The 24,723-nt window shown below is 31.7% G+C and overlaps 1 protein-coding gene across 1 annotated transcript; it reads left to right on the top strand.

Annotated features, from left to right (window-relative positions):
* The first annotated feature begins 22,145 nt into the window (after positions 1-22,145).
* LOC146918353 (uncharacterized) lies at positions 22,146-23,126 on the top strand. The gene has a single exon (XM_085720008.1). It carries the CDS (start codon positions 22,216-22,218, stop codon positions 22,717-22,719), a length of 504 nt encoding a protein of 167 aa, XP_085576134.1. The 5' UTR covers positions 22,146-22,215; the 3' UTR covers positions 22,720-23,126.
* The last annotated feature ends 1,597 nt before the right edge of the window (positions 23,127-24,723 follow it).

Below are 24,723 nucleotides of genomic sequence, written 5' to 3'. Positions count from 1 at the left end.
AGCAGACCATGAAGAACTACGCTATTGGCGTAATCTACGCTATTAGCGTAAATACTCCAGAGAGCTACGCTAATGGCGTGGCTGGAGCGTAGCAGCAGGGCAGGGCCAACGTGGCACACTCCTATTGGCCAGATTATAGGCCGCCTTACCACGCTATTAGCGTGAGTTGCGCTATTAGCGCAGGTGCAAAAACACAGGCCATTTAAATAGCATTTTTTACCTCTCTTTTAGGGATTCACTATTCCATTGAAACATTTTATACATTTCTAGAGAGAGGTTAGAGCTATTTCATAGAGAGAAACACAAAGCAAGTGATTAAGGAGTAGATTCAACCCTAGATTCATTGAGACATCAAGGATCTTGGCATGGAATCTTCATCTTTCCTTCATTCCTTGCATTAGTTTACATGTCTATGTGTAACTATCACCTTCTTTGTAGTATTGAGGTAACTATCAAGCTATTATGTAATCTTTTGATCTTTTAATATATAAGGTTCTAGCTTAATGATTCAATATTGTTGTTATTCTTGCTTTTAATGCTTTCAAAGAGATTCAAGATGATTTGGACACAAACTCTTGAATCTAGAACTAGAATAACAATCTATCTTATGTTATATCACTCTTGACAAGTTTGAAAACCTTTGATAATTACTTTTAATCAAGCTTTTAATGCTTTCGGATTCTTAATCAGGCTGGACACGGTCGATTAAGTTATCCGATCGACTTTGTTATCGTTTAAGGAATTTGGACACGAATGTTTAAACGCTAAACATTCGTGAATAGAGATTGTTCTTCATTGATAATAGTTGGAAAAGGAACAATAATCATAACCCACATGCAACAAACATTCATCTTTTGATTTTGACCCATTTTGTAAATTTGAAAAATAAGGGTTTTGAATGATTTGTGTACCAATGTTGTGATTCTGATTCCTTTTCATGATTCTATTGTGTTTTAGAGACATAGGATGAAACCTAGGGTTGAAATTTGCTGGTTGGTGTTGTGAAATTGCAGGAACAAAGATTTTGAAAATTTGAAAATTGCAGGTACGAAGAACTACGCTAATAGCGAAATCTACGCTAATAGCGAAATTTTTCCAGAAAATTTCACTATTAGCGTGGCAGGCGCTAATAGCGTAGATCTTCATACTTGCCCAGATTTTAAATTTTTTTGATGTTTTTAAATAACCAATTCTACTTTGTGCTAATATTTTCTATGCAATATGTTGGTGTTTCCTGGTTTTGTTGCAGATGGCACCGAAAAAATGTTGAAAAAACTACCGGGACTAAACGTCCTAGAGGCAAAGGTGCCTCTACCTCTGCTGCACCTGCAATCCCAAACCGTTTCCCCACCCCTGCCCACTCTGCCAGGTTTAAGAAGATGGCACAGTACAAAACCTGGCACGAGAAAACCTTTGACATTCACCCTAGTGGTGAGCATGCTGATATGCTCCATATTTTTACTGGTCGCAAATGGACCAAACTCCTTGTGCCCGCAACTGAGATTAACACCGACCTAATCAGGGAGTTCTATTGTAATGCTGTCTCTGATGCCTCACCCACTAACCTTGCTGAGACTTTCTCTTGGACTTCTTATGTCCGAGGAAAGCAAATCCCATTTGATAGGGATGCAATCAATGATTTCCTTGAAAATGCCTTAAACCTTGAGCCATCACCTGACCCCACAATGCCCACCTTGTGTACCTATGCTAAGAGAAACGCTCAAGGCAATTGGAAATTTCAGCAAATTGAGCGTGATATCATGAACAAGGGTAGGCACTTTGTAAAGAATGACAAGGGAGAGATTAGGCATGCACTTACCAAAGAGATGACCGCTACTGCCCGCTTAGTTTTCCAATTTCTTGTCCACAATGCCCTTCCTAGAGCCCATACATCCGATGCCCCAAAAGCCGTTCTACCACTCATCTGGTGCATTATGAAAGAAGTGCCTGTTGATATTGCTCGCATCATAGCCAATGAGATGAAGGCTGTGGCTTTGAAAGTTGCCACAGGTGCTAAGAAGGTGGCATTGTTCTACCCGGGTTTGATTATGGGATTGCTTAAGGCCAATGGAGTGGCCATTACTGGACCCTTTGATGAAGATATTGAAGGGGCCATTACTGACACTTCTATTCGCACCTGGGAGAAATCAGAGCAGAGGGCAGCCCAATACCATTTCTCGGATGATGAAGGTGGCCCATCTGAGGGTGCTGGTTCTTTTGACTTTTCAGGTTTGCAGACCTTTATGCTGGAGCAGCAGATGCATAACCAATACGTGAGGGACCAGAATAGCTTCTTAATGGATCAGAATGAGGCAATTTGGAGGAGCAACATGGGCATACACCAGGACCTCTACAATGCTCACATGTATCCGGGAAATGCTGATTACCCGGTGATGACACCTGACCAGTACCAGAGCTATGTTCATTGGCCTGAGGGCAGGCCAAGTCCTTATGTGGGGGTGGCTGATGCTGTTGATGATGAGGCGACACCTGATGATGCTGGAGTTGTGGGTGATGATGATGTGTACCAGGATCTTGATATGGATGATGCTGGAGAGGATGATCAGTGATATTGTGGGTTTTTAGTGATGTTTTTCGTTTTGCTTTCTAACTCTTTGTTTTTATTTCATGTTGGAACAGTTGTTTATTTGGTTGTATTTTGTACTCTTCAAGCACTGTGGTTTTAGTGCTTGATTTGTTACTTTGTTACTTTATATTTGGTTTAATAACTTAGCTTTTTGGTTTAATAACTTATGCTTTGGATGAAATTTTTGTTTGCATCTTGCTTGTGTCTCTCAAAAGAAAATTGCTCATGAACAATAAATTTTAAAGTGCTCCATGGAGCCATGTTTGAGCAAAAGCAGGTGAGTGATAATGATATTACTTGTGAGAAAGCGTAAGGCTAAGGTATTGGTTTCCTGTTATTCTAGGTTTTTAATAAGAATTTGAAACTTGTACTTTGCACAAAATATATATCATTTAAGTCTTTTCATAAACATAAATATCTTTGAACCACTTAGTACTTAGCATAAATGTGAGGTAGCTTCAATCTGTTGTATATATGCTGGAGACCGATAATCACCGTCTAACTTGTTTTAGTTATGTTAAATCTGATAATTATTTTGAACTGTTTGAAAGCATGGAAAGGATCAAGGCACTTTTTGAATCGAGAGTAACCTACTTGACCACATAAAGCCTACCTGTGAGAAGAGTGAGTATCTGATACCCCAATCTGAGCCAAATGAATCAAGTCCTCAAACATGAACTGTCAATATTCATAAGCACAAAGCTTGTTGAATTTGCCTGAAATTTTTCAAAAATCCAGTTCATGGTTGAATCTTATAGGACTTTGATAATGTTACTTTGTTGAACCCTTAACCTTTTTGTACTTTGTCCCTTGCCTTAGGATAGGGGAACATTCAATTAGAGTTTTGTTGTATTCAAGTTGGGGAGAAAAAGGAGGCATTATATGTTAAGTTCTGGTGAAGTTGTAAAATAACCTGACAACATTGAATCAAAGAAAAAGTTGTACATTTGAAAAAGAAAAGAAAAGAAAAGAAAAAGAAGAAAAAGATAGAGAAAAATCAAAAATAGAATAAGTTGTCAAGGTTTGATTGTTAATCACCAAAGGTTGTAATTCTTGGTAGGGAAGTATATGGATTTCAAGTTGTGATACAAAAAAATGTTCCTCTTTGATAGGCTTTCTGATCAATTGCCCCACATATGACATTTCTTTTGTAGCCCGGCCAAGTTATAACCCTTGCAAGACCTTTTGATCCATGCTTTTATGCTTTTTGAGACGATATTTGGATGGACACCTAACTTAAATAGGATGTTAGCATGATTGTTGGATGTGTGTTCATTACCTCATTCATTGTTATCATTATATTGCATTTACTTTCAAAGAAGTGTGTTAGGTGTGGTTCATAGATAGATATGTTTATGTTTTGAAGTTTATGATGTATAGTTTGTGCTTAGGACATTTTTCGCATTCTTAGTTTGAACCTAGAGTAGCGGAGGACTTCATGCTTGTCCACGCAATCATATTTGAATCACCATTGTTTATTTTTGTTTTGAATTGCTTGACAACATGTTGAAAACCTTGTCCAAAGCCTTGTTAGTTTCCTTTTTAATTGATTTGTTTGAGGACAAACAAAAAGCCAAGTTGGGGAGAGTTTGATAAGTGTTTAAAAGTGATATATTTCATATGGGAGTTTAGGCATTTTAGTGACTTGTTTTGCAAGATTCTTTATCGAAAACTCCAATTATTGTGTAAATATGTCATTTATGCTTTTGAGCCTTATTCTACCCTCTTTGTGCAGGAAAATACAAGCAAGGAGCAAGAAACGTCAAAGTTCAAGGTCCCACGCTATTAGCGTGTCCTACGCTATTAGCGTGATGAAGAAATGGCCAAGGTCAGAGAGATACGCCATTAGCGTACCTGGGGCGTAGGATCTGGAGCACTCTTGAAGACTACGCTATTAGCGTATACTGAGCTATTAGCGTACATTGTCCAGAGAGCTACGCCATATGCGTACCTGGAGCGTAGCAGACCATGAAGAACTACGCTATTGGCGTAATCTACGCTATTAGCGTAAATACTCCAGAGAGCTACGCTAATGGCGTGGCTGGAGCGTAGCAGCAGGGCAGGGCCAACGTGGCACACTCCTATTGGCCAGATTATAGGCCGCCTTACCACGCTATTAGCGTGAGTTGCGCTATTAGCGCAGGTGCAAAAACACAGGCCATTTAAATAGCATTTTTTACCTCTCTTTTAGGGATTCACTATTCCATTGAAACATTTTATACATTTCTAGAGAGAGGTTAGAGCTATTTCATAGAGAGAAACACAAAGCAAGTGATTAAGGAGTAGATTCAACCCTAGATTCATTGAGACATCAAGGATCTTGGCATGGAATCTTCATCTTTCCTTCATTCCTTGCATTAGTTTACATGTCTATGTGTAACTATCACCTTCTTTGTAGTATTGAGGTAACTATCAAGCTATTATGTAATCTTTTGATCTTTTAATATATAAGGTTCTAGCTTAATGATTCAATATTGTTGTTATTCTTGCTTTTAATGCTTTCAAAGAGATTCAAGATGATTTGGACACAAACTCTTGAATCTAGAACTAGAATAACAATCTATCTTATGTTATATCACTCTTGACAAGTTTGAAAACCTTTGATAATTACTTTTAATCAAGCTTTTAATGCTTTCGGATACTTAATCAGGCTGGACACGGTCGATTAAGTTATCCGATCAACTTTGTTATCGTTTAAGGAATTTGGACACGAATGTTTAAACGCTAACTTGGAAATAACGATGTCGCTTTGGACACGAAGGATGTTGTAGAAATGATTGTAATAATATTGGTTATAAAGCTAGAATCTGTTAATCGATTGAGAGATTGCTGCTGTTATGCTTGCTCGTTATCTTATACCGCAAGCGAAATAGTTCGATACCCTCTCGTTTTTACTTTTGTAATCTATGGATATAGTGTTACAAACAAACAAATTATATCCAAACCCTTAATGTGAACTATTGCGAAAATGCTTATAATAAACGTAACTCCCTGTGGAAACGATCCTATATATACTCACGTGTACATAGTTATATGACATGTAGGAAAAAGCTAACATCAAAATCCAAAAACAACAAAACATGACAAATTCAATTAAAATAAAATAAATTAGTATTTTTGTTTTGAAACAGTTGACTGTAATTAAATAAAACTTATTATAATAGTGTGGATCGTATAATTAAGATTATTTTTTTAATCAATTGTATATAATTTGTTAAATTTTTTATTATTTAAATCAAATCTACATTTTTTTAACGGTTAAGTGAAATCTACATGATTTTTGAAGTATGACATGCCATTCTATAAGTTATTTTTAGAAAATTCCCCTATTTACTATTAAATAAATAATACTATTCAGGATGCTTAATAGTCTCCAAATTTAATAAAATCAAGTATTAAGCGGATTGTACCAAAAATGATATTATAAAAAGTGCATTTTAATTAAACTTTTGCAACGCATGGGTTACATACCTAGATTTATTTATGGTATTATCGCATTTATGGTTGCATCAATGATTCTTTTTGCACCATCACTTTATTTGTAACACCCATACTAAACATGTCTAGAATATTTAGCATGTGCGTTAAAACTGGTACTGGATACATTAGTTACACAAAACAGAAATACAACATAAGTTGAGATTAAAGTACAAAGTTGTCTCAATTCATATGTTACAATAATTATACATAATCAGTCGAATGAAACAAGTAACATCGAGGTCCATTACAACTATTATATAACACATAACATCAACGAAAGGACATAAGAACAATACCCAACAAGCACGATCAATCTGCAGCCTTCTCCTTACCATTGCCACGAGCAACCTGTGAACTTGAACAAATGAAGGATTGAGATAAGACATAATGTCTCAGTGAGTTCTACCTAATCCTGGGCTATGGGTAAACTCAGGGAAACCTATGGTTACTATGTGTCTACAACACAACCGTTCAGTTGATTATATGTATGTGAACTCATACATACCTAAACCATCGTGCATGACTAAGATTGTTGTCACTTATTCCTAAACTTGTACTTGAGTCATAGCATGTCATATCTGTATCATGAGCATATCATATCATAAGCATAGTATCACAACATAGGGTTTAACATATAGTTATCTGGGTTGATTTTACGGAGTGTGATCGGATCGAGTAACCCCGAATACAATCCCATAACATGACCGATGAATTCCTAGCTAAGGTTACATCAGACTCCTCTTAATGTCGTGCGGGCCTACCTTGCGGAGCGTATTTCGTTCCCCTAACGTGAACCTCTTGAATCTCCCTGGCGTAGATCACAAGAGACATGGCATGTCATAACATAATCATAATCATATTCTTGATCATAAATAACCTAATACGCCTTGACGGCGTGCTAGCAAGACTAATTCTCAACTATCTACGTTGAGGCTCTAAGATATCCCACTACTTCGAGGTTAGATCGCTACCCGGGCGTAACTTATACTAGGTATTCTCTCATGTGCCATGTTGTTCTAATTCTAAGTTAATACTTGCTCATTATTTCTTTTACACAAGGTTTGAAACATTAACAAGGGAACATTGGTTGGAGAGAATCGCCTTTATAAGAAACCATTGAAAGACTGAACATAAAACGACCACTGCTTGTCCGGAACGAGTCAACTGCACATTTCTGTGATGTCTAACCAGCCCCAACGAGTTGCTACTCGCCCTAGCAAGTTCAATGCTCACCATGGAGAGCTCCCAGCGAGTGGCACCTGTTGCTCTCTGTTACAGTCCATAAACGTGAAAAACAGAAATTTTTCTAAAAATTCTCCAATCCAAGTGACCCAAGAGATGTTTCAACCCTAAGAATCATATAAACACTAAACATAACATCAAAATGGCAAGTACTAACAAAATTAGTAAGCATGGCATGGAAAAAGGGAAGATTTCATAACTTAGAATTCATAATTTCTTACATGAGTAAACACACAACCCCAATGGTGGGTTCTATCTAAGAACTCACCTCACAAAATATGATATCTCACTAGTTCCAAGCTTCAAGATTACCCAAGCAAAATCCTAGCTTTGATTCTTGTTTCCAAAAGCATCAAAACATGCTAAAATTCAATTCTTCACAAGAACACCATAAATAGCTCAAGCTTTCCAAACCCATGCTAACAATCACACATATGAACTTCTTCAAGGGAGAGGAAAAACTGAAATTAAAGTGGTACAAAGCTTCTAATTGCTGCAATGTTCATAAATGTACTATTGCATGTTGATTCTCGTGGTGGTAAGATGAATTAGTGAGACTGCATGGTGAGAAGAAGGGAGAGGGCGATGGAATGCTTCGAGAGAAGGAGGAGAGTTCAAATTTCTTATTCTAAAGTGATAAGGTCTGAGTGGAAAATGAGGTGTTAGAAACCTACAACACTTAAATACCTTCTATGAGAAAATACCATAATACCCTCCTTCTTAATCGTGCACAATCTAAGTTACCGGATAAACATCATGAAATGGATAAGCGGGATATTACATTATTTGATTTTCTAAGCCATTTTATAATGTTCATTAAATAAGAAATAATTATATTTTTAGTGTATTTAAAATCAAGATGGTACCATCTATTGCATTGTGTATATGAAAATAAAAATGACTTAAAATGTCTGTATCCATGCACACTAGTACTTGGTAATGCGAAACTCATCCTTGTGGCAAATTTAAATGATAATCCACTGTTGATCTCCAACATTTAGTGTGTTTAGTTCAATGACACTTGATATCGAAAAATTACTACACCCTTTTGGAAATTATTTAATTCCAAAACTCTGGAAAATAATATGATAAAAATGTTTGGTGAGTCAATAGAAAAATATCACAAATCTTATCATATGATCAATCTTTTCAACATAGATTAATCTTACTTATGGTGTTATTGCACTCATGGTAGCATTGACAATTCTTTTTGCTTCTTTACCTTGTTAGATTTCCTAAATGATTTTATAAAGATCATTAAATAAATAAAAAATGTTTTTTTTTACTTTATTTAAAAAACAATTGACAATAAAATCTAGATCGTGCCATAACTGATTGCATTGTTTATGAAAATAAAAATAAATTAAAATGCTCCTATAGCATAAATTAAATTGGATACTAATAATGTTTTGAGACACTTTGTTCTCAAACTCCAATCTAAAACTTGAGATTTTTGGATATAAATTACTTAAATAACCTAACAAATAAAATGTAAATTTCATAACAATAACACTAATACTACCCATTTTATTCATCATTCATTGTATGTTGTATTAACGTACAAATTAGTTCTATCAAGGTGTTAATGGTATTTGCTAAAAAAAAAAGGTGTTAATAGTAATTGATTCCATAATGCTTAGTAAAGTTTTAGACTTTCAATCTTGATTTTTTATTTTATTTTAGGGTATTCAATTTTTTTAATGCTTAGTATGTTGTATTCAATTTTAAACCAATAACAACATACAAATATTATAAGGTGTTATATTAGTTCCAAGATCTCTGAACATATAGGTCTTTTATAAAGAGAGTTTGAGCTTAAATGCTACTTTGTTTTCCAAAATTGTTTTTCACATAATGAAGTTAAAGACTTTTAATTTTATTTTGTAGTTATAATTTGTTCATTAAATAATACAACATTATAAAATTGTAAGCGATTATTTATAAAAAGTAAAATCAAATATTTGATAGATGATAGATACATAATAAATAAACGTAATATGAGTTTTTTTTGACATATAAATGACAAATATATATATATATAACAAAGTATTAATTAACATAAAAATTCAAACTCCATAACCAATTTGTTAACAAAAATCTCCATAATAGAAAATCTCCAAAAAAATAATCACCGTATCATCATCAATCAATGGTTTCAAATGATTATCACGGTAGGATATGGTTTGTCATTGTTGTCACGGTACGAGATCCCTTGAGGTGCAAAACCTCCATTGATCAGTGACTCACGTCCATGCATAATCTCCTGACTGAATTTGCAATATCCTGCCTCTCCACAGTCAACCCAATGAGAGTTTCTCAACAACGAATATTTCACATCCTTGCCATCCACATACTCAACCCCATACCCCACAACAACTAAGAAATCCCGTGTAAGTCCTTTGATCTTAAACTCATTTGATCAGTTGGTCCTTGGTAAACACCCCCATTATAGTCGGTCATCCCGTCGAGCCAAGGAAAAGTCACAACCATCAGGGCATGCACATTGATATGTTGTTATGTTGTTCCATTTGTCCCAGTGGAACCTATATATAGTCTCTAATTCGAAAAATGACCTTCCGTGGTTGAGCTAGGGGACCAAAGGTGCCTCTGAAGATGCATGATTCTTCGAGAACACAACCTTGAGACTTCATCCATTCAAAAACTTCTACAATGCTCTTCCTTCCCTTGTTTTGCTTCTCAATTTTGACAAGGCTTTCATAGCTATCCTGTGGGGAGAGTGTTATCCTATCCTCTCTCGTCCTGTTTGTTTTCCTGTTGTAGTAGTATTCCTCAGCACCACATCCTGCAAAGGAATAACAACAAGGCACTTGCATTTGATCCCTTATATCCGTAAGATATAAGTTTAAATTCACAATCATTTTGTATTTTAGACATATATAATATTTATTCGCATAAGACATGCATGCGCCAAATAGTCATATCTTTTTATTAATTATTATAAATAAACATACATGTAAAATATAGATTAAATTATAATTAGTAGACTTTGACTGAAACCATAGATTTTACTACAAATCAATCAAAAATCAAACTCGTTGTAAAAAATATCATTGATCGTGTACAACAAACTACTATGTAATTTTTCTCTTGTGATTCGATATTAAAGTCATTGTCAATCTTTAAATCCAATAGTTTCGTGACATCGTTCATAAACTTATTATTGGACATTGTGTCCTCATCTTTAGCAAACTCACCAACAAGTCTTGTCATTGATAATCGTATTCTGCCGTTTTTTTAGTGACGTTTGTTTTTTTCTTGCATGATTTCAATGATTTTCACTGCTTGTTCTTTGGACCATTTTTTCGTTGATATTAAAACGAAGAATATTAACTACTTCAGTGAGGGTGACTCGAGAAGAATCAACAGTCACTTAAGAAAAGTGTTTGCACCATTTTTAAAAAATAGAGAACAACACAAATCTTATTTGATTACTCAAACATTTTTTGAGATATATATTCCTCATCACTGCAAAAGAAAGCATATATTGTTTAATCAAATTAATTAAACTATTTGATAAAGCAAAATGTATATTACATCTGTTTTCCTTAATAGTTCTATGAACAAAACTCTATTCATAATATATAGTCAAACTTCTAAGAAAGGAAAACACGATTCTCACATGCAATTGAAATATTTCATTATGTTTAGTAGTGTTTTAGATTTTCTATCTTGATTTTTTTCAATTTTATGTTTGATCAACAAACCTAAACCTCTTTTTTTTTTGTCAATATTCTTATTTAAGTTGTTGTAAGGACATCATTAAATCCATATATGAAAAAAGTAAACATTGAATCAAAATGTTTGATTCAACTTATAATTTATTGTCAATATAATTGATTATGAAATCCACGAATTTCAAATTACAAAAAAATATATCCAGTAATTTAGTGGAGTAAACATAAATAAATATGCTAAACAATACAAATAAATACACATGAAAATAAATATATCAAGAAACTCACAGCGGAACCATTGATTTCATATTAAGATAATTTTAGCTTCAACCAAAACAAAAATATATCCAGTAATTTAGTGGAGTAAACATAAATAAATATGCTAAACAATACAAATAAATACACATAAAAATAAATATATCAAGAAACTCACAGAGGAACCATTGATTTCATATTAAGATAATTTTATATCAAGAAACTCACAGCGGAACCATTGATTTCATATTAAGATAATTTTAGCTTCAACCAAAACAATACTTAAATAAATCAATTATTTATTTTTAATGTTAGAAATTAAAAGAGATGCAATGTTTAAGGAGGTTGATTATTATTACCTAAAGAAATGAGATGATTGACTCTCATCAACGAAAAAATACTAAGTTTTATAAATTTCAATTTGAAACTAGTAATATCATAAGACTAGTCTATGGTTTTATATTAGTTGAAAGAACCCAGAGCACTGAAATATTTTATAATGGGAGTTTGAACTTTAATGATACTTTGTTTTTCAAAATTGTTTGTTTCTTGCATAATGTTGTTTAAGACTTTTCATATGTGGTTATAGTTTGTTAATAAAATAATACAATTTTACAAAATTGTTAAAAACTATTTACAAAAAAAAAATCGATTATTTGAGGATAATATTAGTTTAAATTCACAATCATTTTGAGTTTCTGACATTCATAATATTTATTCATATATGAAAAACATGAGTCAAATGTCATTGTGAGCTTAACTGGTAAGGACAATGCATAATAATTCACAACAATAGTAAATATTTGAATGAGTAGTTTAATCTAATATCAATACAAGTGTGCTATAACAACTTGATTTGTGTACGACATAATCTAATGACTCTCATAAGAGAGAATATACAATCAATTTTTACATTCATGTTCATTGATTTTTATTTGATTTATCTTATATGGACAACCTTTTTCGATCTTTTTTCAATAAAACTAATGGCATAAAATATTATTTGCTTAAATTTGGTTTCCCAATCTCTTATGAGCGTGAATAGATTCTACAAATTTGTATTAACAACCAATTTCCCTTTTTTCCTTCATATGTACATATGTTATAAACCGAGTGTCATAAGATATTCTACAAACACTTAATGTAAATATGTATTTTTCGTCAGGAGTATTCGAATTCAAACTTTTGAGTTACTGATCAAAATATCATACCATTGATTCGCGAACATAATCGTTCTGGACAGACTCAAGACAAACTCAGATCAAGTAGCAGAACCAACTTAGCTTAGCATGTTTCCTTTACTTCTTTCAATTATAATATCATCTAACTTACACCAATGATTTGTGTTTTACAGCTTTAATTATTCATGTTTACTGCCTTTTTTTTACAGGTTTTAATTATTCATGTTTACTGCTTTTTTTTTACAGGTTCATGAAGGGGCCCTTGAGTTTACTAAGGGCTATACGATTATTAGCACATTTGAATCTACAGATTCACTCCCCTTTGTGCCACATACATCGGCTTCTGTTCAGGAAATTCGAGATAGAAGAAAGAGTTTAGCAATCTATGATGGTAGGGATGCAATTGTGGATGCGGTTCAAAATAACCAAATATTAATTGTGGTAGGTGATGCTGGTTCTGGAAAGACTTCGCAAATTCCACAGTATTTGTATGAAACAGGATACACCAGAAAGGGTGTTGTTGCATGCATTCAACCGGAACGCGTGACAACCATTTATTCAGCTATTAAAGTTTCTCATGAGATGGGGTTGCTCTTGGCACTAAAGTTGGATATTCGGTTGGGTTTGAAAGCTGTTGCACACCCAAAACAGTTATAAAGTATATCACTGATGATATGATACTGAAAGAGTTTTTGGAGGATAGGAAACTCAGATCTTACAAAGTTTTAATAGTCGATGAAGCTCAAAAAAGGTCAATCTCAACCGATCTTCTTTTATGTTTACTCAAAGAACTGGCTGCTAAAAGACAAACACTTAAGGTTCTAATCTCTCTCCCTCTCTCTCTCTCTCTCTCTCTCTCTGTCTCTGCAAAGGAAACATCCCAGATAATGGAATTCTCTAATTTCTTCAATGATGCTCCAATCGTTGATATTCAAGAGAGGTGTCATAGATGCAGCTATTACCACCAGTATCCAGCTGCATCTTTCATACCCTAAGGGTGGTGATATTTTGGTATTCCTATGTGACCAAGAGCAGGTAGAGAAAGCAAAAGATATAAAGATGGAAATTAGAAAATAGACTGTAAATTTTTTCAATAAAACTAATGCATAAGATATTATTTGCTTAAATTTGGTTTCCCAATCTCTTATGAGCGTGAATAGATTCTACAAATTTGTATTAACAACCAATTTTCTTTTTTTTTTCTTCATATGTACATATGTTATAAACCGAGTGTCATAAGATATTCTACAAACACTTAATGTAAATATGTATTTTTAGTCAGGAGTATTCGAATTCAAACTTTTGAGTTAATGATCAAAATATCATACCATTGATTCTACACACAGTAACCCCTTTAATCATTAAGAAAAGTACTATTAACGGATAAGATCTTTGATTAGAGGATTATTTCTTGCATTTTTTTTTTTAGGAAATGTAGTTAGTGTGTTGTTTTAGGAAAAGACATTCTCGTATGCAATTGAAATATTTCGTTATGTTTAGTAGTGTTTTAGATTTTCTATCTTAATATTTTTTCAATTTTATGGTTGACAGACAAACTTAAAATTATTTTTTTGCCACTATTCTTATTTAAGTTGTTGTAAGGATACCATCAAGTCCACATATGAAAAAAAAATAAACATCAAATCAAAATATTTGATTTACCTTATAATTTATTTCAAATTACAAGAAAATAGATCCAGTAATTTTGTTGAGTAAAAAAAAATTTAAAAAAATGTGCTCAACAATACAAATAAATACACATGAAAATAAATATATAAAGAAACTCACAACGGAACCGTTGATTTCATATTAAGATAATTTTGATTCAATCAAGACAATACATAAAGAATTCAATTAATTTAATGTTAGGAATTAAATGAGATGTAGTGTTTAAGGAGGTTGAATGTTATTACCTAAAGAAATAAGATGATTGACTCTAATCAACGAACAAATACTAAGCTTTATAAATTTCAATTTGAAATTAGTAATAGTATAAGACTAGTCTATGGTTTTATATTAGTTGAAAGAACATAGAACATTGAGATGTTTTATAAGGAGAGTTTGAGCTTTAATGATACTTTGTTTTTTAAAATTGTTTCTTGCATAATGTTAGTAAGACTTTTCATATGTGGTTATAGTTTGTTCATAAAATAATACAATTTTACAAAATTGTAAACAATTATTTAGAGTTTTCATATGTGGTTATAGTTTGTTCATAAAAGAATACAATTTTACAAAATTGTAAACAATTATTTATAAAATAAAATCAATGATTTTAGGATTATAGATACAAAATAAATAAATATAATATTAGTTTACATTCACAATCATTTTGAATTTCCGACATATATAATATTTATTCATATATGACAAACATGAGTCAAATAATCATATTTGATACAATAAAATGAATATATGAATTATATTGGTTGTAAGTTCATATAGTTGGTGTTGTTATTTCTTATTGCAGTGAGTAACTCCAAGAATTTTATTTATTGCATGAAAAATGAGAACGATGTGTATATTTTGTCAAATATATTTAAGATTTGTGCATGTAGTTGGTGTTTTTTTTGGAGGTAAGTTCATGTAGTTGGTGTTGTTATTTCTTATTGCAGCGAGTAACTCCAAGAATTTTATTTATTGCATGAAAAATGAGAAAGATGTGTATATTTTGTCAAATATATTTAAAATTTGTGCATGTAGTTAGTGTTTTTTTGAAGGAAATTTAGTTAGTGTTGTTTTTTATCGAAATTTATTACTCCAAGAGTCATGTATAATTAATGATGAGAAATAAAAAACCAATCGCGTGTGATTTGTCTAATATTTAAAATTATTATTTTTTAATTTAAAATTAATTGTATATTAATTTTGTTTTAATCTTTTCAATTAAAAATATATTTATATAGTTCGGTATATTTCCAAAATGTTTTCTCTTGTTAACTACTTCAAACAATAGTAAATATTTGAATGAGTAGATTAATTTTTTTATATTTGATTTTTTTATATTTTTATATTTGATTTTTTTTGATTTTTTTATATTTTTATATTTGATTTTTTTATATTTGAATGAGTAGATTAATTTTTTTTTTGTGATGGTCGGTATTTGAACCCCTGACCTTGCCTACATCATGCATTGTCCTTACCAACTGAGCTAAGCTCACGAGCGAGGACATGAGTAGATTAATCTAATATCAATACAAGTGTGCTATGACAACTTGATTTGTGTACGACACATAATTAGGGATGGCAATGGGTACCCAATGGGTAGGGTACTATAGTACATTTCCCCATACCCGCGTTTGTAAAAAATACCCGTACCTGAGCCCGTACCCTCGTGGGTAACAACTTTAGTGCCCTTCCCCGTACCCTATGGCCACCGAAGTACCCATACCCGCACCCATTACCCGCACTTTAACTATGAAAAGACAATAAAATATATCACAATTGAAAATAAAACTATGGTTCCAAAATTTTCAAATCAACTCAGAAAATAGTACGAACAATAATATTTAGCTAAGTAAAAAGACATCCAAAATATTTCTCGAAAATAAAAGTAAAAACATTCAAAATACATATAAAAAAGTGCATACTAAAATAAACATCAAATTGATTTAAGGTATGAAGGGAAGGATGAAACCATTACTATATTAGTTTTAAGGTTTAGGTATAGACGTAAATAGCTAAATAAATTAAATAATTATGCACCAAAAATAAATAAAGTATTTATTATATTATATAAATATGTATATGCGGGTTGCGGAGCTGGGTAGTATAGTACCCTTACTCGCACCCATACCCACTTAAATTTGCGGGTAATTACCCGGACCCAAGCCCATACCCATGAAAGCGGGGTTTTACCCTACCCATTGTGGGTATTTTTTGCGGGTACCCATCGGACCTGGGTCCAATTGCCATCCCTACTCATAATAGAGAATATACAATCAAATCCTAGATTCATATGGATTTTTCTTTGATTTATCTTGTATGGACAACTTTTTTCGATCTTTTTTTAATAAAACTATTGGCATAATATATCCTTTGCTTAAATTTAGTTTCCTAATCTCTTACGAGCGTGAATAGATTCTACAAATTTGTATTAACAATCAATTACCTTTTTTTTTCTTCTTCATATGTGCATATGTACTATAAACCGAGTGTCATAAGATATTCTACAAACACTTAATGTATATATGTTTTTTTATCCAAATTCATGACTCCAAGAGTTATATATAATTAATGATGAGAATTGAAAAAACAATTGCGTGTGATTTGTCTAATATTTAAAATTAATTTTTTTATTTAAAATTAATTGTATATTAATTTTGTTTTAATCTTTTCAATTAAACATTGAGTATATTTCTAAAATGTTTTCTCTTGTTAACTACTTCAAACGAGTTGAAAATAATTCACAACAATAATAAATATTTGAATAAGTAGTTTAATCTTATATTAATACAAGCATGCTACGACAACTTGATTGTTGTACAACATAATCTAATGACTCTCATAAGTAAGAATATACAATCAATTCTTAGATTCATGTTCATGGGGTTTTCTTTGATTTATCTTATATGGACAATCTTTTTTGATCTTTTTTTCAATAAAACTAATGTCATAAGATATCTTTTGCTTAAAATTGGTTTCCTAATATCTTATGAGTGTGAATATATTCTACATATTTTTATTTCCAACCACTTTCCCTATTTTTCACGTGTACATATGTACTATAAACCGAATGTCATAAGATATTCTACAAACACTTAATGTACATATGTATTTTTTTGTCGGAGTATTCGAATTCAAACTTTTTTGTTAAAGATCAACATATCATACAATTGATTCTACACACAATAACCCCCTTAATCATTAAAAGAGTTTTATCAACGAATAAGATCTTCTTTAATCAGAGGATTATTTCTTGAATTTTCAAAATGATGATTTATCCAATACTATTTTTGAAGGTATTGAGATACCCTTACATGATTAAAGGTAGATGGATGGTTGGCTTCTATGGTTTTGACTAGAGGATGAGCTTGATATATAGATGCTTTATCTATAACACACTTTTCGTCATGTATTTGATATTCCATATGGTAGACTTGATTATTTGTCTTGTAGATGGAACTGCTAGACACTTGATTCACTATGCTTTCCAGAGCTGATTCATTGACAAGATGAATGCTTCTAAATTTGTTTTGCCTAACTAAATTTTATGCTGACTTGAATTGACTTGATTGAACAAGGTTTTGATCTTTTGAATTCCATGTTCAGACAATGTACTTGATTATACATTGTCTTTTACTTCTTGTTGTGTTGTACTAACCGGACAAAGATTATTATTGACTTTATCTAATTACTACTTATGTCTTACACACTTGAACACATAATTCACAAACAAATTGTTCCTTTACTTTGTCAACATCAAAATATCAATTGTGAGGTATTATTTCTGAATCAACTTGGCTATTACAGAGGTACCCTAATTTTGCTTGTTTCTTTTAAGAATAAAGATTAAATTTGGTTTCTCACAACTTTTTCGCGACCCGATTTAATATCTCATAAAATTAATACCCAAATTAGTCCATGACATTTTCATACTTGTGAAAAATTAATCCATGTGTTATAATGAACTAGAGACTAGTTTGTCCTCTCTATAAATGTCATCAACTAATTTGAGTATTATATTTTATAAAACCTGTTTATTGCACGAAGGCATTGATTAATTTGGGTATTATATTAGTTGAAAAAACATAGAGAATCGAGATGTTTTATAAGGAGAGTTTGAACTTTAATGATACTTTGTTATTTAAAATTGTTTCTTGCACAATGTTGGTTAAGACTTTTCATATGTGGTTATAGTTTGTTCATAAAATAATACAATTTTACAAAATTTTAAACAATTATTTATAAAAAAAATAAAATCAATTATTTGATAGATGATAGGTACATAATAAATAAATGTACTATTAGTTTAAATTCACAATCATTTTGTATTTCTGACATATGCAATATTTATTCACATATGACAAGCATGAGTTAAATAATCATATTTAATACATGAAAATGAACATATATGACTTATATTGGTGGTAAGTTCATGTAGTTGGTGTTGTTATTTTTTTTATTGCAGTGAATAACTCCAAGAATTTTATCTATTGCATGAAAAATAAGAGAGATGTGTATATTTTGTCAAATATATTTAAGGTTTGTGCATGTAGTTATTGTTTTTATTTATTTATTTAGGAAATTATGTAGTTAGTGTTGTTGTTTTTTATCGAAATTCATGACTCCAAGAGTTATATATAATTAATGATGAGAAATGAAAAAACAATTGCGTGTGATTTGTCTAATATTTAAAATTATTTAAAATTAATTGTATATTAATTTTGTTTTAATCTTTTCAATTAAACATATATTTATATAGTTGAGTATATTTCTAAAATGTTTTTCTTGTTAACTACTTCAAACGAGTTGAAAATAATTCACAACAATAATAAATATTTGAATAAGTAGTTTAATCCTATATCAATACAAGTATGCTACGACAACTTGATTGATGTACAACATAATCTAATGACTCTCATAAGTGAGAATATACAATCAATTCTTAGATTCATGTTCATGGGGTTTTCTTTGATTTATCTTATATGGACAATCTTTTTTGATCTTTTTTCAATAAAACTAATGTCATAAGATATCCTTTGCCTAAAATTGGTTTCCTAATATCTTATGAGTGTGAATATGTTCTACAGATTTTTATTTCCAACCACTTTCCCTATTTTTCATGTGTACATATGTACTATAAACCGAGTGTCATAGGATATTCTACAAACACTTAATGTACATATTTTTTTTGTCGGAGTATTCAAATTCAAACTTTTGAGTTAAAGACCAACATATCATACCATTGGTTCTACACACAATAACCCCCTTAATCATTAAAAAGAGTACTATCAACGAATAAGATCTTCTTTAATCAGAGGATTATTTCTTGAATTTTCAAAATGATGATTTACCCAATACTATTTTCGAAGGTATTGAGATACCCTTACATGATTAGAGGTAGATGGATGGTTGGCTTCTATGGTTTTGACTAGAGGATGAGCTTGATATATAGATGCTTTATCTATCACACACTTTTCTTCAAGTCTTTGATATTCCATATGGTAGACTTGATTATTTGTCTTGTAGATGGAACTGCCAGACACTTGATTCACTATGCTTTCTAGAGCTGATTGATGGACAAGATGAATGCTTCTAAATTTGCTTTGCCTAACTAAATTTTATGCTGACTTGAATTGACTTGATTGAGCAAGGTTTTGATATTTTGAATTCCATGTTCAGACGATGTACTTGATTATACATTGTCTTTTACTTCTTGTTGTGTTGTACTAGCCGGACAAAGATTATTATTGACTTTATCTAATTACTACTTATGTCTTACACACTTGAACACATAATTCACAAACAAATTGTTCCTTTACTTTGTTAACATCAAAATATCAATTGTGAGGTATTATTTCTGAATCAACTTGGTTATTACAGAGGTACCCTAATTTTGCTTATTTCTTTTAAGAATAAAGATTAAATTTGGTTTCTCACAACTTTTTCGCGACCCGATTTAATATCTCATAAAATTAATACCCAAATTAGTCCATGACATTTTCATACTTGTGACAAATTAATCCATGTGTTATAATGAGCTAGGGACTAGTTTGTGCTCTCTATAAATGTTATCAACTAATTTGAGTATTATATTTTTAGCTTATTCAATCACCCAGTCCCTTAACTTAATTGATTGTCTCAATTTGATCCCCTAACTATAATTTGGACCAATTTGGTCCCTATATTTTGCTTCGTTACTAGTTTTAGTCATTTCTGTTAGTTTCTCTCAAAAAAACGTTAACTTATGTACTAATTTGGTCCCCTATGTTTTGCTCCGTTACTAGTTTTAGTCCTTTCTGTTAACGTGTTTTTGAGAGAAACTAACAGAAAGGACTAAAACTAGTAACGGAGCAAAACATATATGACCAAATTGGTACAAATTATAGTTAGGGGACCAAATTGAGACAATCAATTAAGTTAAGGGACCGAGTGATTGAATAAGCCTATAATTTTTTCAAGATTTAAATCCGGTTCAACTGCGAACCGGAGTTGTGACCGGTCCGAAAGTCCCTTAAAACTGCCTTGAAACAAAACCGGGATGAATACGAGAAAATCGGATGAAAATCGGCGGTTGAACCGATTTGGATAGTTGGACAACTGAAAATTCACTTCTTCTTTTTATTTTGAAACCCAAAAATAAATCAGCAACAACTGAAATCTTGTATTTTTTTCTTCTTAAAATCACACAACTATGCATGGCATCTATAATGAAGGACAAAACAAAGAAAAGATAGAGAGAACAAATATTACTCCACCCAAATAGACAAATAAGGAGTGGTCCTGTATTATAATTTATGGCTTAATATTACACTTTTTGTTCTAAATTACAATTGTCTTTCATATAAATCTTGTTAATTTTTTTTATTAAAATATTTAGAGCTCCGTGATGGATTTGAGATCTAGAATAAAATCAAAATGATTTTTTTTTTAAATTTGAAGATTTTTTTAGAATGAAAGATTAGGATTTCAAGAGGAAAAATTGAGATATTTTATTTTATATATTTAATATTAGTTGGCAACTTTAATTGAAACTTAATGTTTAAATAATGTAATTAATTCAAATTGTAATTTCTTTAATGATTAATTATGTGAATTTGAGAGTTGGAAATAAATTGAACCGGGATTGAGCATATCGAAATCTGCTCGGAAAAAACTAGAGAGACTAAAACTGCACATTACTCACATTAGAAGATCGAAATGGTGTATTGGTCCGGTGTCAAGGGTCACACCCCATCACTGGCGGTGTCGGGTTCAAATTCGGATGCCACTACAATATTTTGAGCATTAAAAATAAAAACTGATATTGGAGGGTCAAAATTGTAAATAAGCTTGTTGAATTAGTTGCAAATCCAAGATTCCTTTCCTCCCATGATTATAATTAATTATTAAATTAAGACCAATGCCACGGAAACTTCTAAAAATCTCTCATACTATGGTTGATTAAGTAAAATGGTGTAGTTCATATATAATTAGGTGAGGTCCCTTAACTTAATTGATTGCCTCAATTTGTATGAATACATGAGATATAAACTTCTTAAATTGAATTTTAACTATTGGTTAATAAATTTCCCTATATACCATACGGTCCCTATTTATAAGCCCCATCACCATCTACAACCAGTAAATGGGTGCCACCACCCCAACAAAATTTAATCACACAATGTAGTATATTACTATTATCCAATGCGTGCATGCATCCACTATAGTTTATATTCTTGTGCCATACACATTATGTGATGGACCGCATGTCAGAAATGTCTTGTGAACTTGGTCAGAGCTAGGTATAACCTTAAGTTTTAACCAACTATGGGGGTGTAATATGGCCGATATGAATGCGAATGTACCTTCACATACCATGCATGTGATAGAGCTGGACTATTATGGTAAGAGAAGGTAAATTGTGTGGTGCATGTGGTAGCAATTAAACCTAACCCCTACAATTGGACATTAAATATTTCAATTTATTTTTTTACATTTTAAATTTGAATATTCGGTGCTCATTTTGTCATGCATGCAACGACTATATAAATGCATGCGTATATGGTGCATATTTGTATAAAGTGGTGTAAGTGAAGTGTGTTTTACTATAGTCACATAGATTAATATTGTCATGGAGATGAAGTTCATTTTGGTTGTGGGGATATGCTTAGTGTTGGGAATGTCCCACAATGCATATGGAAGGAACTTGAAGAATGAAAAAGAAGATGTGAAAAAGCCGGAATGGTTCTTTGATACACCTTCTGATGGGTATGGTGGTGGTGAAGGAGGTGGTGGAGGGTATGTAGGAGGAGGACTTGGTGGTGGATATGGAGGAGGTGGTGGTAGTGGTTTAGGAGGTGGATATGGAGGAGGAGGTGGTGGTAGTGGTTTAGGTGGTGGATATGGAGGAGGAGGTTTAGGTGGTGGTTACGGAGGAGGTGGGATATCTAAGGGAATTGTAGGTGGAATTGGAGGTTATGGAGGTGGAACATCTAAGGGAATTGGAGGTGGAATTGGAGGTTTTGCTTACAAAGGAATTGGAGGAGGTGTAGGAGGGATTGGAGGGGGTGTTATTGGTGGAGTTGGTGGTTTCATTGGTGGTCACAAGAATGTAGTTGAAGCAAATAAGCCTTGAATTAAAATAATTTCTAGTTGAAAATTGCTCTTCTCACTTCCAGAATTGCTCACTCTCTTAATTATGTTTGGCGTGAGTTAACCTGTGCACGGCTCTTTCAACATGAGTTAACTCACGCTGGACGTTTTTCAGCGTGAGTTAACTCACGTAGACACGTGAATGAGCAAAAACAAAAGGGAGAATAACAATTTTCTTTGTAGTTGTGTGATAATTTCAATATTGTTTTGCATTATTAATGGTACTCTTGTTGATTTGGTTTTTCATCTAATAACGTTTGTATCCGTACAAATAAGTACCTAGATGTTTTTACCCTTCCTATGATGTAATTCGTTCCTTTAAGCCATTGATGTAATCCGTATTCTAAATTATATTTGTTACAATGCTATATCTTGTGATTTCAGATAGAAGCACTGTTCTTGAGTTATATATTGATTATTATGAGAAATTGAGAAATCACATGAACCCGTTTGGTTGGTTTTATTTATAATATGATAAATTTAAACTAATGAAAAATGCACATTTTATAGCGGTGATGCCTACATTACCCCTTGATGAATTGAGAGTAACTTACCCTTAATGACAATTATGATTTGATTCTAGAACAAAAAAGATGGAGATCGCATGTGGAATGAATGAGATGAAAAAGATAATTGATTGTAACAAAAAACTAAAATGGTGAGGCCTACATCATCCCTTGATGAACATGGGGTAATTTACCGCTAATGACAAATATGATTCGATTATAGAACGAAGGAGATGTTGATCACATATTAAATGAATCAGATGAAGAAGTTTGATATTCCAGAAATAAAAATGATATTTGATTGTAAGATGAAAGAAGAAAAAAATGGATTTTTCTTTAGATGAGTATCAAAAGATAATGTAGAAAAAACCATTTATAACGGGTTTTAAAATTGGCAAAACATGAACTGATTTAAACAAAGATGTGGTGACAATTTTGGAAATTATCTCAAGACTTTTCCATAACTAGATTTATATATAACTCACATGAGATATATTTTATTTTATCTTTGACCGAAACCCTCACACATATATAATTGTGAAATCAACCTTAGTTAATAGTTTGTTATTAGTTAGTTAGTATCTTTTTTTTTAATGGGTAGTTAGTTACTATCTTATTGTCTATAGAAGTGATATACCCTTGTTTCTTTTTGAAACCGCAAAAACATATTCTAATATACTCTCAATTTGTCACAAAATAAATGACCATGTTGGACCATGTGTACTATTCACATAATATATTTGACCATAATTTTTTATTAATATATAAAAACAAATTATAACATGTAAGTTATTTTTGGATTCGTTTCGACAAATATTTTTAAAATATCAAAAAATTTATACTTTTTGCTATTACAAAATAAAATTAAAGATTAAAAATGTGCATTAACATGTGTGCAATGGTCAATAAGATCACTTATTTTAAGATGAAAGGATTATCAAGAGGTACTCAACCTCAAAACAAATAAGAGAAAATGTAACCCCTTAATATAAACATATACTCTCATTATGAATATACAATTTTTATTCCAACTTTCAACATTTTCTCTCTTATACACGACTTTAGTCTAAAAATGCCATATGGCAACGGATAATTTTGTTTCTGTTACACACCACTGATATGATATTCTCATATATAAAATGGAATGAATCTACTTTGTAGGTTTTTTGGTCAAGGTTGGTGCAAAGAGGTCAATCTTTTACTTTAAAATAGATTTGAGTAGTTTGTAGAAAGAATTGGCTTTTTGTTCCCTTGATGTAGCAATATTTTCATATATGTTTTGTAATTTAATTATATTTCTATTTGTTAAATGTGTTTGTGTCACACTTTCAAAAGATGTAAAGCCTAAGCACATATATAATTTAATTCTATCTAAGTCCAATTTTTTTTTTTGAAGAATCTAAGTCCATTTATTATTCTCTAATTAATGACATGCATGTGAGAATTGAATTAGGACCCACATTGAGCATGAATGTAGGTAG

The sequence above is a fragment of the Medicago sativa genome, chromosome 6, assembly GCF_051527215.1.
Source record: "Medicago sativa cultivar Bolivia chromosome 6, Bolivia_mono, whole genome shotgun sequence".
Lineage (NCBI taxonomy): Eukaryota > Viridiplantae > Streptophyta > Magnoliopsida > Fabales > Fabaceae > Medicago > Medicago sativa.
Note: the sequence above shows the minus strand (reverse complement) of the source record. Positions and strands in the feature narration are given on the sequence as shown.

Excerpts from the sequence above, each read along its gene's own strand:
- LOC146918353 (XM_085720008.1), top strand. The coding sequence starts at position 22,216 with ATGGAGATGAAGTTCATTTTGGTTGTGGGGATATGCTTAGTGTTGGGA.